Source organism: Antechinus flavipes, chromosome 3 (genome assembly GCF_016432865.1).
Source record: "Antechinus flavipes isolate AdamAnt ecotype Samford, QLD, Australia chromosome 3, AdamAnt_v2, whole genome shotgun sequence".
Lineage (NCBI taxonomy): Eukaryota > Metazoa > Chordata > Mammalia > Dasyuromorphia > Dasyuridae > Antechinus > Antechinus flavipes.
Window position 1 is genome coordinate 622,422,104 of NC_067400.1, and position 17,886 is coordinate 622,439,989.

The 17,886-nt window shown below is 36.5% G+C and overlaps 1 protein-coding gene and 1 pseudogene across 1 annotated transcript; one reads left to right on the forward strand and one right to left on the reverse strand.

Moving 5' to 3' along the window:
• Positions 1-501: 501 nt before the first annotated feature.
• Positions 502-1,466, forward strand: LOC127556474 (olfactory receptor 14C36-like). Its single transcript, XM_051989650.1, has one exon. The coding sequence runs from the start codon at positions 502-504 to the stop codon at positions 1,444-1,446; it is 945 nt and encodes a 314-aa protein (XP_051845610.1). The 3' UTR covers positions 1,447-1,466.
• Positions 1,467-11,875: 10,409 nt separating this feature from the next.
• Positions 11,876-12,819, reverse strand: LOC127557596 (olfactory receptor 14C36-like; annotated as a pseudogene).
• Between the last annotated feature and the right edge of the window lie 5,067 nt (positions 12,820-17,886).

Consider the following 17,886-nt stretch of genomic DNA (forward strand, 5'->3'; position numbering starts at 1 on the left):
ATTATTTAAAAAAATTCCGACGTTCTCTTCTATGTTGTTTATGGCTATTAATAAAAATGAGATGACCATGGGAAAAGACAGAATAGGATAGGGTAAGACCACATCTGAGAGGACTTTACAAATAAAAGATCATTTTCATTGGTGGCTTCTGGCTTAGGTTAGATTGTCTGTACTCATGCATTCATTCAAAGATAATCAACACATTATAGAAAAGATAAAGGAAGTCAACATTACTTTGCTTCCTTAAATGTCCATGTTTTTAATAGATAATATTAAGGGGCAGAAATGTTCTTTACCAGTGCAGGTATACACTTTTTATATCACTCTTCGAGAGTTTTTCCTTGAAAGCTAACTTGACTTGCCCACAGTCACATAGTCATACACAACAGGGGCCAGGCCTTATGCAGTAATGACAAAAACAGAGGATGTCATTAATAATTAATGATTGATGGATTATTTAATTTCTTTTTGTTATCTTAGGTCATTCACTGGAGTCTGAAAATGTCTAACTTGACCACCTCTGTGACTGAATTTCTCCTTATGGAGTTTTCTGACACCAGAGAACTGCAAATCTTATATTCTTTGCTTTTCTTTCTCACTTACTCAGCAGGCCTGATGGGGAATCTCCTCATTATCATCATCACCACTATTGACAGGAGACTCCACACCCCCATGTACTTTTTCATTAGGAATCTGTCCATTGTGGATGCCTGCTTCATATCAGTAACTGTTCCCCCCGCATCCATTAATGCTCTAGTAAACAACAGGATTATTTCAGTTAGAGGTTGTGCAGCTCAAATATTCTTGGTGACTTTCATGGCCTTTGTTGAGTTTACTTTACTCACTGTCATGGCCCGTGATCGCTATGTTGCCATCTGCCAACCACTCCACTATCCTGTGATCATGAATCCTCGTGTCTGTATACAGATGACCTTAACCTGCTTGTTCACTGGCCTTTTGTATGCAAGTTTCCATACTGGTTACACATTTCAAATGTCTTTCTGCCAATCTAATGTGATCAATCAGTTCTTCTGTGATATCCCCTCTCTTCTCAAGATCTCTTGTTCAGAAACATTCAGCCATACATTATCCTTACTTGCTTCTGCTCTGGTGATTGGGGTTGCCTGCTTTGCCTTCATTACTGCCTCTTATATTCGCATATTTTCCACTGTGCTCAGATTTCCAGTCAAAGAAGATCAAAGGAAAGCCTTCTCTACCTGTATCCCTCATATCATTGTGGTTTCCCTGTTCCTTATTTCAGGCTATTATGTGTACCTACAATCACCTTCAGATTCTGGGTCCATTAAAGATACAATCCTTTCAATATTCTATTCTATAATACCTCCCTTTCTGAACCCCATTATATACAGTCTAAGGAATAAACAGATAAAAGAGGCTGCAAAGATAATAATGAGGAGAAAGTGTTTGTTAAGGAATAAAGCATAAAGTGCATTTCTTTCCCAATGTTGTTGAACCCACTTCATTCATAAATGAAAAATCCTATTAAGAGAGAAAATTTTTGTGATGTAACATTATGAGCTCTTACATACATTTTTTTTACATCTTTTTTAAATTTTAAAACAAATATAAAATGAAAAAAATATTTCATATGTCAAGCAGAACATGAGAAACTTCAAAATATAAAGCAATGAATTTCCATTTCAAGAAAATATATGAGATAAATAGTATATGAATTGTATTCAGAAGTGTGCATTCTTTTTTCTCCTTTCCTCTATCTGCCCCAAGTAGTATATACATATACACACATACATGTATATGTAACAATATATATGCATATACATAGATAGATATAATCATAAACAACTATACATATATACATTTACATATAGCTATGTAAGCTTGTACAATGCTTGTATTTCCTCTGTTTCTCTGATGGTTGGATTTATCATCATCCTTCTTAGGTCCAAGTCTTGACATATTTTTCTAAATCTACTAACCCTTATTTCCTACACTACAGTAATATTCCAACTTTATATTATCTAGTTATTTTAAATAGACTAAAACAGTACTGTGATACTGTACTTTCCCTAATTTTTTCTTTTAAGTGAATCCCACACACTGTAGAGGTCTTGAGCAGTCTCATCTTGCCATGCCCTGTCAGAAATCCCAGTCATCTTCCTAAGATTAAATTTTCCTTTTAAAATCTACTAATGGGCCATTCCATGGCCATTGCCTTCCTTTGGGTAACTGCAATAGCATTCTGCCTCATGGTATATTTTTCCTTAATCCTCACCTTGCCACATGGTATCTTCCCTAACTCCACTATTCTTCTTGGCCCTACTAGCTCTCCTTGCAACTGATTAGCTCTTTTAGAGTGCTAAGTGCTTTTCAGGATTTAGCTTGCCAGCTAAGGCATGCCCCAATCTCATGGGTGTGTTCTCTTTCTACTAGGTTATTGTGAGTTCCACTGAGGAACTTGTCCTTCATATGCTCTCCAACTCTATTTCATATTTACTCTTCCTGGTGTCTGTTGTATCCCTTTGATGTAAACTGTATTCCCTTTATTTTGGAGGGGCCCTGATGGAAACTGTGCCCCCTTTTGGGAGGGTAAGGTTGGAAAGGAATCTTTGGGGAAAGGTACCCCTGACTCTCAAACCCTCTTTGCCTCTGGAAGGGGTCACACCCCTTCATGAGGGTAACTCACAGATAAGTAATCTCATTCAATTGGAAATCTTGGCATGGGGTATGCTCAAAGCCTGCAGACTGGCCAGGGGATCCCATTGCTGTCAGGGGATCTCTCAACCCTCAATTCTCACACCTCATCACCTTCCTTTTGTCTGTAACTTCTTCCCTAAATAAATCTACCTTTTGCCAAAGAGAATGACCATTGTGAATTCTTCACATGACAAAATCCCAGCTTTTGATACCTATCAGCATCTGGTGTCTTCATCATGCACATAATTTCTGGCCTTGAACCACATCATTTGTTGCCAAAACCCACATTGGAAACATGTCAGAAGTGGTGTTTTTATCCTTGAGGATTCACTTTTAAAATGGGCCAGATTGTGATAAAGGCAAAAAAAAAGGATGAGGCAGTTCAGATCAACACACTCCTAAAACAAACATGTGTCTTTCAAATGTATAAGAAATATGGTTCTAACCATTCATCTAGCCAGGCTTGGGTTGATTTGACTAGCGACAATCAGAACCTTTGCTGGCTGTGTTGGGATAGCTTTACTAAGATCAAATTGGAGTATTTAAGACATAAACTGATAAATAAGGAAACCCAGTTTCTTGAATGTAATGAGTGGCATTCAGAGACAAAGGAAAGAGAGCATAGGTTTGAATTAGAATCAGTAAAAGAAAGGATTAACTCATTTGAAAATCTCCTTAGCACCCTTTAACAACCAACTAGATTAACTATACATACATTTAGCAACAGACTCCACCAGTGCCCCAGCTTCTGTGTTCCCTTTTTTTTTTTTAATAACTTTTTATTGATAGAATCCATGCCAGGGTAATTTTTTACAGCATTATTCCTTGCACTCACTTCTCTTCTGATTTTTCCCCTCCCTCCCTCCACCCCCTCCCCCAGATGGCAAGCAGTCCTTTACATGTTGGATAGGTTACAGTATATCCTAGATACAATATATGTGTGCAGAACCGAACAGTTCTCTTGTTGCACAGGGAGAATTGGATTCAGAAGGTATAAATAACCTGGGTAGAAAAACAAAACTGCAAGCAGTTTATATTCATTTCCCAGAGTTCTTTCTTTGGGTGTAGCTGCTTCTGTCCATCCTTGATCAATTGAAACTGAATTAGCTCTCTTTATTGAAGAGATCCTGTGTTCCCTTTCAAGGTGCAAGTCAAATTTGCCCAAGAAAAACCTCTGAGGATAGGGCTTGGCTAGGAGCTATGATTTTAAGCACAAGTAATGTGGAAAAACTTCAAACTATTGTGAAGGAATATTTCAACCACAGGGAGGATCTCTTAGGTTTTGCTGAACAGTTCTGACTTAGTCTGCATTCATACAGACTTGGGTATCTGTATATGAATCCATAGTCACCTTGGTTGAGAAAAGTGACACTAGAGATTTGTGTCAAAAACAAATTATTGGGAAGAACCAGAGGAGGATCTTAAGACCTTCAAAAGGTGAAGGTAAGTAGCATTAGCAATTCCCCCAAGTTATGGGTAAAAACTCCATGATGCCATAGCCCTTGCTTTCCCTCATTGATGTGACAAAGATTTAAGATTCTAAGCCAGACCTTGAGGAATTTGTCAGTTTTAAGACAGAATGGCCAAACTTTTGATACCAACTCTGATCTCAAACATAATAGTGTGGTGGAGTAAATTCAGTTTCTTTCTTGCTTTGTTAATAATTTTTACCCACCCATCACTAAACTAATTAAGGTTTTTGTCGGTGATGTTACTCTGACATTGGGTTCCTCCTTCAGACTGAAGTATAACTGGCAGTTACTCTGGCAGAGAACTTGTTTCAAGTTCAGAGTTCTGGCCCATAACATCTCCCTGCTTTCTTTTGTTTTAGAACACAAGGTAGTCACTCTCCCTGACTTCTCAAGGAGGTGAGAACCCCACAAAAGAAGGTGAATTCACCTTCCCTGACGTCTTAGAAAAGGAGATGAAAACACCAAAGGAAATGGGCAATCAGATCAGATTAGCGGGTTTCTGAAGGGTCTCACTTGAAACAGATATACATTAAATGCATCAACATGGGAGGTATTACAAATAATTATATAAGCACATAGCAATAGAACACAGGCTAGTAGTGATGTAACAAATAATATGAGTCAACATGAGGAATTATACATGTCCATAAGTCCTAGAAATAGTCCAAAACCAATCTATTGTCCATTACTTCATATGTGTAGGGAATCCAATGGTTCCTGCAAGTTTTGAAATCCTGCAATAGTCTCATCATGTATCAAGGAATCCAATGATTCCTGCAGATTTTGAAGTCCTGCAACAGACTTTAAAACAATTTTTCACCCCAATGAATCCAATGATTCTTGCAGATTTTGAAGTCCTGTATCAGTCTTATCATGTCTCAGAGAATCCATTGATTCCTGCTGGATTTGAAATTCTGCAATAGTCTTAATGAAAAAATTTTTATCTCAGGAAATCCAATGATTCCTGCTGGTTTTGAAATTCTGTAACAGTCTCATTACCAGCCATGCTCTCAGTGTCAAATGTTTCTTAGGTCTTCTCCTTTGCTTTGAGGTTTTTTTCTTTTTTCTGGCTTTCTCTGATGGACAAGGTGAATATGGCTCATTGGCATCCATCTAATTCCTTTTCCATCTGTAGAGATACAAGCAAACCCTCTCCTCCAAGCCTATCTAGTCCCTTCTATTTACCACTTTCCAAATCTCTCCTCATCACCTGGCACTTACACTGGAGCTGCTCATCACTGGACACTGCCCTTCTACTGGGTTAAAACGTCTATATTCTCTCCAATTGTAATTCCTTTCAGCCCTCTGATTGCTTTTTGCCTGATTGATCATATCGGAGTCCTGAACTTCTAAAGACTCTCTGGACATAACCTCAGCTGCCATCATGCCCCACCTGTATTTTTGTTTGAGGTTTTGGAGCTGGACCCTGCCTCTCATTTCCCTGAATCAATCTACATTCTGATACCCAGTGGAAACCTCGGTTTCATTTTGGACATAGGATTTTAGGTCTTCTCTAACAGTGTCTTCTCATTCTATTTCTATACCTACATTGGGCTTTCAAATGTCCAACTTTACCACACTGAAAGCATTAACGAATTTCTCTGGAACTCCCTTGCCAAGAGGGCCTGTCTTCCCATGTTCATCATAGCTGGCTATAATAAGCATTTGTGCCCACTGTGACACAGCATCTTATGATCTCCTCTAAAGGAGCATCTTTGTATAGTCCCCATATAATTCTTTTACAAACCCCATTAGTATTTTCCTTAGCCAATTATGTTATCCTAATTCATGTAGCTGCATTTCTCCAATGGCTCTTGTGACAGCTATCTGTAGACATCCCACAAAATCAGCAAAAGATTAATTGGGACCTTGCTCTATTTTTGAGAAGGCTTCCCCTCCATCTTTTCCTGGGAGTGAGCCCCATGCTTCCATTGCAGCAGCAGCAGCAATTTGCTCATATGCTGCTATGGGATAATTAATCTGTGCTAGTGTCTGCATACTGATCTTTACCTTCTAGTTGGTCAAAGGTGATTTGCATATTAACTCCAGTTTGCTTATTGCATTGGACTTGTATCCTGCATAATTCACTATACTCTGAAAGTCACAACAAGTTTTGTCCAGGTTCTAAACATGTTCTTGCTATAGCTTTCCAATCATTAGGGGTTAAGATTTCATAAGCCAAATTTTTTAGTACCATCTTAACATAAGATGATGTAGCCCCATAAAGAGTGCAACCCTTTTTTAAAATCTTTGTTTTGTTTTAGATCAAAAGGATCTTCTCCTTTGTTGACCTGAAGAGTCAAGCTCTTCAATATCAAGGTATGCATTTATTTTTAAATCATATATCCTGTCCTTTTTTAGCTTTAACTAGTGCTTTTTGTAATCTTTTAACTGTAATCTTGCCTGCTTCATAGGTGGTGTGATTGTGTCACTGCTCCTTCCTGCCCCTTCCCCTCTCCTTTCTCCCTCCATCCATAAAAGGTTAATTGAGGGAGGTAGGTCAGGGGTTGGGGAATATCCTAATGACTCCTGCTGTGAAGCACTACACTCCTTAATTTTATCAGCATTATACTTAACTCCTTTCTTGTCTAATTTTTCATCCTTTTCACCTAGTTTGTCTGGATCCTCCCCCTCCTGCTCTTTCTTCTTTTAATACTTATATAATTTCTTGAAGCCAGTTGTATGAAGTTATATGCATAAAGTGTTTCTTTAGAAATTGAATCAGGTCTATTATCATTGTAGTATTTACATAGTTGCTCTCCTACTAATTTCCACTACTCTGGATCTAATTCTTTTTCCTTAGAGAACCAAGGAGATGTGTACTGTACTGTTCAATGATCTGCTCCCAAATTACAATCAAACCTTGGTTTTTTATAAGTTTAACCATGCTTTTGACACATTTTCCTTGAATTGGCAAAGAAGGCTCCTTTCTAAACATCTGTCCCATTTCAGCTGAAGCACTAGTTTAGCCCTTTACAACGTTTCCTTCTTGTACTCACCCTAATTTCTGGGTCACAGATGAAAATGTAATGTTCTCTGGTTTGGTTTTCCTGGGGGTCTCTGGAAACAGCCTTCTCTTCAGTTCAGAGTAATCACCACAAGAACAGTCAGGGGTTAAAGTTCAAGTTCTTTATTGTCTCCTTGCCTGGAGCTGAGCAACTTTCTGAAGAACCTTTCAGACTGGCCTTGGTCTCAGTGGGGGAAGTACAGAAGGCCAACCACCAGGAGTCTGGCTGAAGGTGAACTGAATTTCTGTCTCCTTGGCTCCAAGAGCTTCTAGTGAGCTTATCCTCTGTGGTTCTCAGTCTCTGCTTATAAGCATATAAGTGTGTATAAGCCAATAACTATATCTTTAGGAAACCATCATTTGTTGTAAATTTAAATCAATCATACTGAACCATGCTAAACTAGATAACCATTACCTCACCAATTCCACTAAGTACTTTGTAAGCATCCTTTTTTCAAGTTCAGAATTATAGCCCATAACATCTCTCACCTATTTCCCTAACTGGATGTTATTTACCTCTCTGTCGGGATTTTGCTGTTATATCTTTACTTCTCTGTCAGGACCCTGCCACTAAGAAAGTCAGCCTGCAAAAGCTGACTTCTCAGTTCTAATAATACACTTCTTTTGCCAGTTTAACTTTTCCAGTCCATAAATTTATTTATGAAAGACCTGTGCCAACCAGAAGGGGTTCCTACAACTGCCTGCCCTGCATTAAACCTCATCAGTTCTACCCAAAACAGAAACAACAGCTATTTACATTCACTCTGAATTCATCAGAGCACAAACAATTACTAATTGAGGCTTAGCCTGGGATTTAGTGTTACTAAATCTATAAGATGCAGAGGGATTTGGATTTAAGGCACTGTCCTTATGAAGGAAATCTAGTTGGGAAACCCCAAGAAATCTTGGGAAATTTCAGTGACCAAAAAAGTTACATTTTTTTGGTACTGGATATGATAGAAAGAAAAAGAGAAACAAATAAGCATGTAATGACTATTTCACACATTATTTGCTTTAAAAGCATAACAAATGCAGCATGTTATTTTAAAAAGACATTCCACTGACCTTCAGGGTACCCTTAAAACCTTTGAATTAGGATGCTTCATTCCAAGGGATTAGAACTGTCTGAGGGAATTGGAAAAAGAAATCTCCGAATTATATCCTATATATATATATATTCATAAGCAGTGCTGTCAAAGATCTTAGGCTTCTTTCCTCCTCCCCCCATAATCCCTACCTACAATTATTTTAAGACCAAATATTCAGCCTGCATCAACTGTAAGAAGAGCCATTTATCCAAACATATGCTAATAGAGTAATTGTCTCCCATGGAAGGGTAATTAGCCTTATCTGCTAGGTTGATTCAAGTACACTTATTCAGAGTTTCAGCACTCTACAAGTTTCCCTTTCCTACAGGTGTGCCCCTCCCAGAAGTTAGGAGGGTTTGACACCCCAAACCACCCTTCCCCCAAAGGTTCCTTTCCAATCATCCCTCCACAGATTAAAGGGGACACAATTTACATCAAGGCTATTTCCACTGACACAGCAAGTGACAAGCCCTGGGGCTAGCTGGGTTAAGAGATAACCTCTGTCCCAACACAGGAATTTTCATTTCCCAGACAGTGTAGGGAGTCAAGAGTCAGAGGTGAGGGAGTAAGGTTGAGGGATATTTTGCTGACAAGTTAGGCCAGACTTGACTATGCTGTTGAGATGAGGTTCTAGATGCAGACCCCCAGAGAGTGCAGAAGTAATGGGGCAGGAATGAGATCTTGGTTTTCAGTTCCAGAGCTGAAAAGAGAACTTAAAAGGACCCGAGGCCAGAGACACTATCCCCAATATTCCTGGACTAGTGGTGATTACAACAATCTGTTACAAAATGAAAAGGCAATAAAGAAAGAACCAAACCACAGAAATTTTGTATGGGAATAAGGAAGAACAGGGTTAATCTTCAGAGGGGGATATTAAAATAAAAAGCCTCTTCTACCCCAAAGAGTAATATAAAATTGTTACCTCCTGGGAAAGAATTCACAAAAGAATTTTAAAAACACTTTAAAAATCAAATGATAGGAATTGAAGAAAAACTGACAAAAAAGACAACAATTAAGGAAAAACCAAGATATGTAAAGAAAGTCAGAAGTAGAAAAAGAGTTGCAGGATCTTAAGGAAGAAAACGACTCCTTGAAGACTAGAATCGGGAATGGAGAAAGCAGTGGAGACACACACACACACACACACACACAAAACTGAGAAATAAAATTAAAAAATGGAAACATGGAAGAGAATGTGAGATATCTCTGAGGTGGGGAAAAAAAAAACATATCTGTGATGCAGACTTTCTTCCCTTGGAAGGAAGAAGCTCAGTCTGCTATTACCAGGCATAAAGAATTCCCAGACTTTCCTGCTTGCATTTAGTCATTGAGAAGATGGGATTCTTTATCAATGTCTATTGTCTATCCCCAATCTCTGATATCTTTAAACACCATTGAGGTATTGACAAGCATATCTTTAGACAAGACTGGGACCTGGTCTTTCAGTCATCTGGCTCCTTCTTGACCCTTCTCTTTGAGCTATCAAATTCTTCCCACAAAGCTGTATTTTCCCTATAAAAAATCTGCTCATGATGAAGATCTTTGCTAAGTTTTTTCTAGAACAGAGAGATTCTTTCTTTTCCCATAATGGCATCTTCCCTTTAACAGCATCTTTTTCCTTATTCTGGTGAACTCTGATTATTCTGCTAACCTCCTCTATGGATTCAACCTGCCAGTTAATGGAAAGCTAGGCCTCATAAAATATCCCTTTAATGAAATCTTACAAATTCGTTTCTTGGTAACCCTATCGCTCTCCCAACTCTATTTCATATTTGTCACTCCTGGTGCCTATTTTACCTTTTATTTTGTTTGCAACTTCTTCCTCTAAATAAATTTCCCTTTTGGCAAAGAGAATGGTTGTTGTGAATTTGTCACATGTTTATTTCAAGCTGGGAATTGCTACACTGACCTTCTCAATCTGGAAAACAGATCAATAAGAGAAAATAGAATAATTGCACTACCTGAAAGCTACAATAAAAAATTTAGCTTAATATCATAATGCAAAAAATAATTAAATAAAAAATGTCCTGATGTATTAGAACAAGTGGGGAAAGTAGAAATAGAAAAAAAATCTATCACTATCTGAAAAAAGACCCTGTGAGAAAATCTTATGTGAATATCATTGCTAAATTCTGAAAACAACAGATCAAGGGGAAAATCAAAGAGCAAAACAAAACAAAACTATGGTTGTAATTTAAAATATCACAAACAAAATTAAGCACAATCTGAAAGGAGTTGGGGGAGAAGCAGACATTCAATGTATTGTCTGACTTTCAGGATTTTGTTTCAAAAAAACTTGAACTTAAAAGAAAATTTCAAATCTCTGATCCAAGTGAAATATCAAGTCAACATCAAAGATTAATTTCAAAGAGCTCAATAAGAACAAACTGTTTATGTTTTATATGTGAAATGTAAACCACATGTCTAAGATTGTCATTAGTAAGTGGGTGTTTTGGAAATAAGAGTGGAATAGAGCTGAGTATAATGTGATTCTAAAAAGCAAAAACAAGTAGGAAAAGGCAAAACAAGTGTAATCATCAACTACAAATGAGGTGTGAATGTAAGAACATACACAAAAGAATCAAATGGGGAAAGAGGGCTGGATGTCTGGAATCTTGCTCACAAATGAGAATGAGTTAAAGAGGATATATTCTTAGAAGGGTTAAAAAAAGTTTTCTAAATTATAAAGAAATAAGAGGGAAGATAATATGATAAGGGTAGGTATGAACAGTGTGTAAATTAGTGGGAATAGGATAAAGAAGAAAGGATAAGAAAGGGTGGAAGGAGAGAATAAAGGAAGGAAGGGAAGATAATATCAAGATAAGGGAGAGAATAAAAGAAATGAATCAGAGTCAGCGGGGCTAAAAATTAAAAGATACACACAAACATAATAATAATGATTAGAAATAGAATTTATTAGGAAAACCTGGGGTAGTACTCATTGATTTGAGACAAAGTTAAACTTAAAATAGATTCACTTAAAAGAAAAAATTAGGGAAAGTACAGTATTACAATACTGTTTTAGTCTATTTAAAACAATTAGATAATATAAAGTTGGAATATTACTGTGGTGTAGGAAATAAGGGTTAGTAGATTTAGAAAAATATGTCAAGACTTGGACCTAAGAAGGATGATGATAAATCCGACCATCAGAGAAACAGAGGAAATACAAGCATCGTACAAGCTTACATAGCTATATGTAAATGTATATGTGTTTAGTTGTTTATGATTATAGATATCTTTATATATATATGAATACATGTATATGTATATGCATATATTTTGTTGTATATATATATATATATGTATGTGGATATGTATATACTACTTGGGGCAGATAGAGGAAAGGAGAAAAAAGAATGCACACTTCTGAATACAATTCATATACTATTTATCTCATATTTTCTTGAAATGGAAATTCATTGCTTTATATTTTGAAGTTTCTCATGTTCTGCTTGACACATGAAATATTTTTTTTCTTTTTCTATTTGTTTTAAAATTAAAAAAAGATGTAAAAAGGAAAAAAAAATGTATGTAAGAGCTCATAATGTTACATCACAAAAATTTTCTCTTAATGGGATTTTTCATTTATGAATGAAGTGGGTTCAACAACATTGGGAAAGAACTGCACTTTATGCTTTATTCCTTAACAAACACTTTCTCCTCATTATTATCTTTTCAGCCTCTTTTATCTGTTTATTCCTTAGACTGTATATAATGGGGTTCAGAAAGGGAGGTATTATAGAATAAAATATTGAAAGGATTATATCTTTAATGGACCCAGAATCTGAAGGTGATTGTAGGTACACATAATAGCCTGAAATAAGGAACAGAGAAACCACAATGATATGAGGGATACAGGTAGAGAAGGCTTTCCTTTGATCTTCTTTGACTGGAAATCTGAGCACTGTAGAAAATATGTGAATATAAGAGGCAGTAATGAAGGCAAAGCAGGCAACCCCAATCACCAGAGCAGAAGCAAGTAAGGATAATGTATGGCTGAAAGTTTCTGAGCAAGAGATCTTGAGAAGAGAGGGGATATCACAGAAGAACTGACTGATCACATTAGATTGGCAGAAAGACAATCGAAATGTGTAACCAGTATGGAAACTTGCATACAAAAGGCCAGTGAACAAGCAGGTTAAGGTCATCTATATACAGGCAGGAGGATTCATGATCACAGGGTAGTGGAATGGTTGGCAGATAGCAACATCGCGATCACGGGCCATGACAGTGAGCAAAGTAAACTCAACAAAGGTCATGAAAGTCACCAAGAATATCTAAGCTGCACAGCCTCTAACTGAAATAATCCTGTTGTTTACCAGAGCATTAATGGATGCGGGGGGAATAGTTACTGATATGAAGCAGGCATCCACAATGGAAAGATTCTTAATGAAAAAGTACATGGGGGTGTGGAGTCTCCTGTCAATGGTGGTGATGATGACAATGAGGAGATTTCCCATCAGCCTGCTGAGTAAGTGAGAAAGAAAAGCAAAGAATATAAGATCTGCAGCTCTCTGGTGTCAGAAAACTCCATAAGGAGAAATTCAGTCACAGAGGTGGTCAAGTTAGACATTTTCAGACTCCAGTGAATGACCTAAGGTGACAAAAAGAAATTAAATAATCCATCAGTCATCAATTATTAATGACATACTCTGTTTTTCTCATTACTGCATAAGACATGGCTCCTGTTGTGTATGACTATGACTACGGGCAAGTCAAGTTAGCTTTCAAGGAAAAACTTTCTAAGAGTGATATAAAAAGTATATACCTGCACTGGTAAAGAAGATTTCTGCAACATAATATAATCTATTTAAAATCTGAACACTTAAGGAGGCAAAGTAATGTTGACTTCCTTTATCTTTTCTTTAATATGTTGATTATCTTTGAGTGACTACATCAGTAGAACCTAACTTAAGCCAGAAGCTACCAATGAAAATGAACTTTTATTTGTAAAGTCCTCTCAGATGTGGTCTTACCCTATCCTATTCTGTCTTTTCCCATGGTCATCTCATTTTTATTAATAACATAAACAACATAGAAGAGAAAGTCAGAATTTTTTTAAAGACTATTTTAAACCACATTGTCAGCTTTTATTGACAGTGGGGAAAAGGACTATAATTTTTCTTCCCGTAACTTCCCTCTAAATTCTCTACCATTGACTGAAAGAAGAAATTATAAGTGAATGGGAGATTGACATAGGCTGGATAGCTATTTCATCTGTCCGGGGGCTGGAAGATCAACAAAATCTGCTGACTTGACTTGCTTCTCTGAATAATCCCACTTCTCTAATTTTCATCATACCTGGTCACTGGTTCTTCTGATCTTATCACTCTAATATTCCATTCATAGCCATGAAACAACAAAATGAATAAGCTATCATGAGGCAGATGTATCCTTGTCTAATATAAATAATATCCAAAGAAGCATACTGTACTGACACTCTTCTTAAACCCTCTACTTCTCTTTCAAGTTTAAAGATCCAGGACTAGGAATAATTAGTAAGCAGATATTTCTTGGCATTAATTCTTCATGATAATATTTTTAGAGAAGTAGAAATTAAGTCCTGATATAGGAGCTTTTTTTTAGTTATATTTAATACATACATAAATCTATACATATAACTGGATATATATAATATATGCAAGCATATATATATATAATTTTTTATTTTAAGTTCTAAATTTTATTTCATTTTACTCTTCCAAATCTATTTATTGAAATAAAATGTAAAATGAAATTGAAATAATACACACACACACAAACAGGACAAATATTTTACAAAATACAATCATTCCTATTAGAAATACTAGAGATCATAAGAATGAATGTCATTTTCTTTTAAATAAGTAGCATCTCTCTGAAATCATCAGCAAGCATTATATGTAATGTATAAACTTGAAATATTTCCAGTAAAGTCAAAGGTGAAACAAGGTTGCCCACTATCATCGTCGTTACTATTTAATAGTGCATTAGAAATGTTAGCTTTAGCAATAAGAGAAGAAGAAATTGAAGGAATTAGAGCAGGTAATATGGAAATAAAATCATCATTCTTTGCAGATACCGGAATCTAGTAAATCAACTAAACAATCAACTAAAAAACTACTAGAAACAATTAACAACTTTAACAATGTTGCAAGATACAAAATAAATCCACATAAATCATCATCACTTCTATATGTTAACAAAAAAGCCTAGCAGTAAGAGATAGAGAAATTCTGTTTAAAATAACTGTATATAATAAAAATATTTGGGATTCTATTTGCCAAGACAAAGCCAGGAAATATATGAAAACAAGGAGGAAATGTTTTGCAGACAAATAAAGTTAGATCTAAACAATTGGAAGAATATCAAGTACTCATGGGTAGGCAGGCTAATATAATAAAAAATGATAATTCTATTTAAATTTGTACGCTTAGTGAATGCCATATCAAACTGCCAATAAATTATTTAATGGAGCTAGAAAAAATAATAACAAAATTCATCCGGAACAACAAAAAGTGAAGAATTTCAATAGAATTGATGGGGAAAAAGTGTAAACAAAGGTGGCCCAAATGTACCAAACCTAAAAGTATAATATAAATCAATGCCCATCAAAACTCTTTGGTACTGGCTGAGAAATGAAATGGTGGATCAGTGCATTAGGTGAGGTTTACAAGACACAATTGTCAATGACTGTAATAATTTGGTCTTTGATAAATTCAGACACTAGCTTCTGGAATAAAAACTTACTACTTGACAAAAATTGCTGGAAAAATTGGAAAATGGTATAGCACACTGAGGAATGCAAGCAGCACTCTGACCTCTGGATGGTTGTAGGGTAAAATACTATAGCAGGTGTTGATCTTGTGAGATATCATGGAGGCAAACTTTCAAACAGAAAAGAGGATTGTAATCAGAACAGGAATTTAAGTCTCTCATCAGTCTCCTGGCTCAGTCCTTTGATGTATTGGCCCATTTCATTATCCCAACTAAAAATGTCTTACCAGGGCTCTTCTTCCTTAACTCTGGAAGGATCCTTCTCATGAACATCTCTGGTTCTTCTTGTAATTTTTCTTATCTTCTGCTCCACATTCAGGCACCATATGTTGGAATACATGGGAGAGCTGCTGGAATACACGGGAGCCACCTGACAGTGGCTGCTGGAGATCCAACCCAGAATGGTTCACCTCTTATGAGAAAATGATACAAGGAGATGATACAGCAGTTGCTGTTCCCTGACCTCTCTCACTAAGAAGCCATTGAGTTATCTGACCTCCCTCCTCTTCCCTCTGCCTCCAATTTATCTCATTCCCAGTCCACAACACCTGTGTCAGCAAAGGCTGCCTGCAACTCCTTCATATGTTATGATCCACAGCTGTGGAAGCTCTGGGAGAATTGATCTGTCCCTTAACAATCCTACTCACAAACAGCTCTCGGATGCTACTGCTTCCTCTTGTAATTCTTATGCTTCTTATGCCCCATGTTCAAGCCCAAATGTTATGATATGAGAGCCACCTGCCAGTTGCTGCTGCAGGTCTAACTCAGATCTGGAGAATGGATCTCTTCATGTGAGATGATGATGATGATGATGATGATGATGATGATGATGATGATGATGATGATGATGATGATGATGATGATGATGATGATGATGATGATGATGATGATGATGATGATGATGATTGATGATGATGATGATGATGATGATGATGATGATGATGATGATATAAGAAGACTGAGAGGCAGTTGCTGTTCTCTGATCTCTCCACCCAGAGGCTGTTGCATTGTCTGACCTTTCTCCTCTTCTCTCTTGCCTCCAATTTATTTCATTCCATTCCACAAGGAACATCTGTGAAGGCTGCTTTGCAACTCCTTCAAGTTTATGATTCACAGCTGTGGAGGCTTTCAGAGAATTGACCTGCCCCTTCACCTAGCATAGACCTTAACAACAAGGAATAAATACTCTGCCTCTCAAATCTCTATCACTTTTACTCTTAAAGAGTTTCTCAGAGCACTAAGAACTGACAGAGATTTATCCATGGTAATGCATACCACCAGATGGATTATAAACAGAACATGAAATCTCTTTAGGTTGATAAAAGCAGACAGAAGTCAATAGAAGTCAACAAAAGTCAAGGAAAGGCTAGGGAGTAGATACACATGATTTCTGACTCTTGATAGGGTTACAAATCTAACCAACCCTTTGGAAATCAATTTAAAATTTACAAAAAAGATCACTAGGACATGTGTAATATATAATGAGAGACATTAATGGATATATATCCCAAAGGCATAAATTATAGAAGTAAAAGTACTCTGGATATGAAAGTACTCTGGATATGGATAGCAATATCAATTTGTCTAAACAGAAAAAAATAGTAGAACAACTGTTATATTAGTGTTAAAAATACATTATTCTAAAAGATCAAGTGAGAAATATAAAAGAAGGTGAATGCTTGAGAGAGCAGGGGAGCAAGGATAACAAGGTGGAACACACCATTTTCTTCTTGATAGAAGGTTGTTGAATTATGAATTTCAAATATTTTCTCTTCTGATATATGTCATTATTTTATAGGTACATTTCCTCAATTAGTTTCTCCCTTGTAAAGAAAGGCAAAAATATAACAAGGAATTATTTGGAAGTGAAAATGATGTCAAAAGAAATATATTCAAAAATATTTTACACAAAATTTGGGAAGTTCTTTTGCCTATATGTCAAGCAAAGCCATAACTATAGTCATGGTATATTTGTACTGTGCTAACAATCTAAATAGTCCTCAGGAGGAAGGGGACTTATTCTAGTCTTTTGAGGGATGTTGAGAAATGGTGAATCCTACAATTATAATATATATTCACTCCCATGAACATTAATTAATATTTCTTGAACTCTAACCCAGTGCACCTGAGAGGTGAACCTTCTCTTTACTACCCAGAAAAATACTACTTCAGGGCATTGATCTCTGTTTGTCTGTATTTAGCTAAAGAGTAGGGATACTATCCCGAGGGAGATGCAAGGAATGGCCAACAAAGATGAAATTGGCCTTATGGGATATTTTGTCAAAAATGATGTCTAACTATAATTACAAATACAATAGGGAAAATTCCTGTTTCCCAGCCAAGAAGAACAGAACTGTCAGAGCTAGACATGAATGGAAACTTTATAATTTTTTGCCAATCCAGCCTGCACTGGGGGGAATTCTGGAGGTCTTTCTGTGGCAGAGAAATTCAGTAATATCATCTCTGAGCAGCTCACATTGCAGAAGCCAACAGCAAGGAGACTTGTTTTTTATTAAGGTTAGTTACAGTGGTTTTGAATGGAATGCTTCCTCCTTTCCATTTTTCTTTTATTTTTTTTCCTCCCTTTCTCTCTCTTTTCTTCTCTCCCATTCCTTTCTATTTTTCTTCTCTTTTTCCTTCTTTCTTTCCTTCCTTTCTTCCTTTTGTTCATTCCTTCCTCTCTCTTTTATCAATTTCTATTGACCTTTCTTTCTGCCTATATTTCACCATTTATTTCTTCTTCATTTCTCTTTTTTCTTTCTCTTTCATTATTCTCTCCTGCTCTCTCCATCCCTCCTTCTTTCCTTCATTTCTTCTTTCTTCCCTCCATGCTTTCCTTTCTCCTTTCCTTCTTTACTTTTTTCTTTCTTTCCCTCCATCTTTT

Bases quoted from the DNA above. Each gene is read 5' to 3' on its own strand.
- LOC127556474 (XM_051989650.1), top strand. From the start codon at position 502: ATGTCTAACTTGACCACCTCTGTGACTGAATTTCTCCTTATGGAGTTT.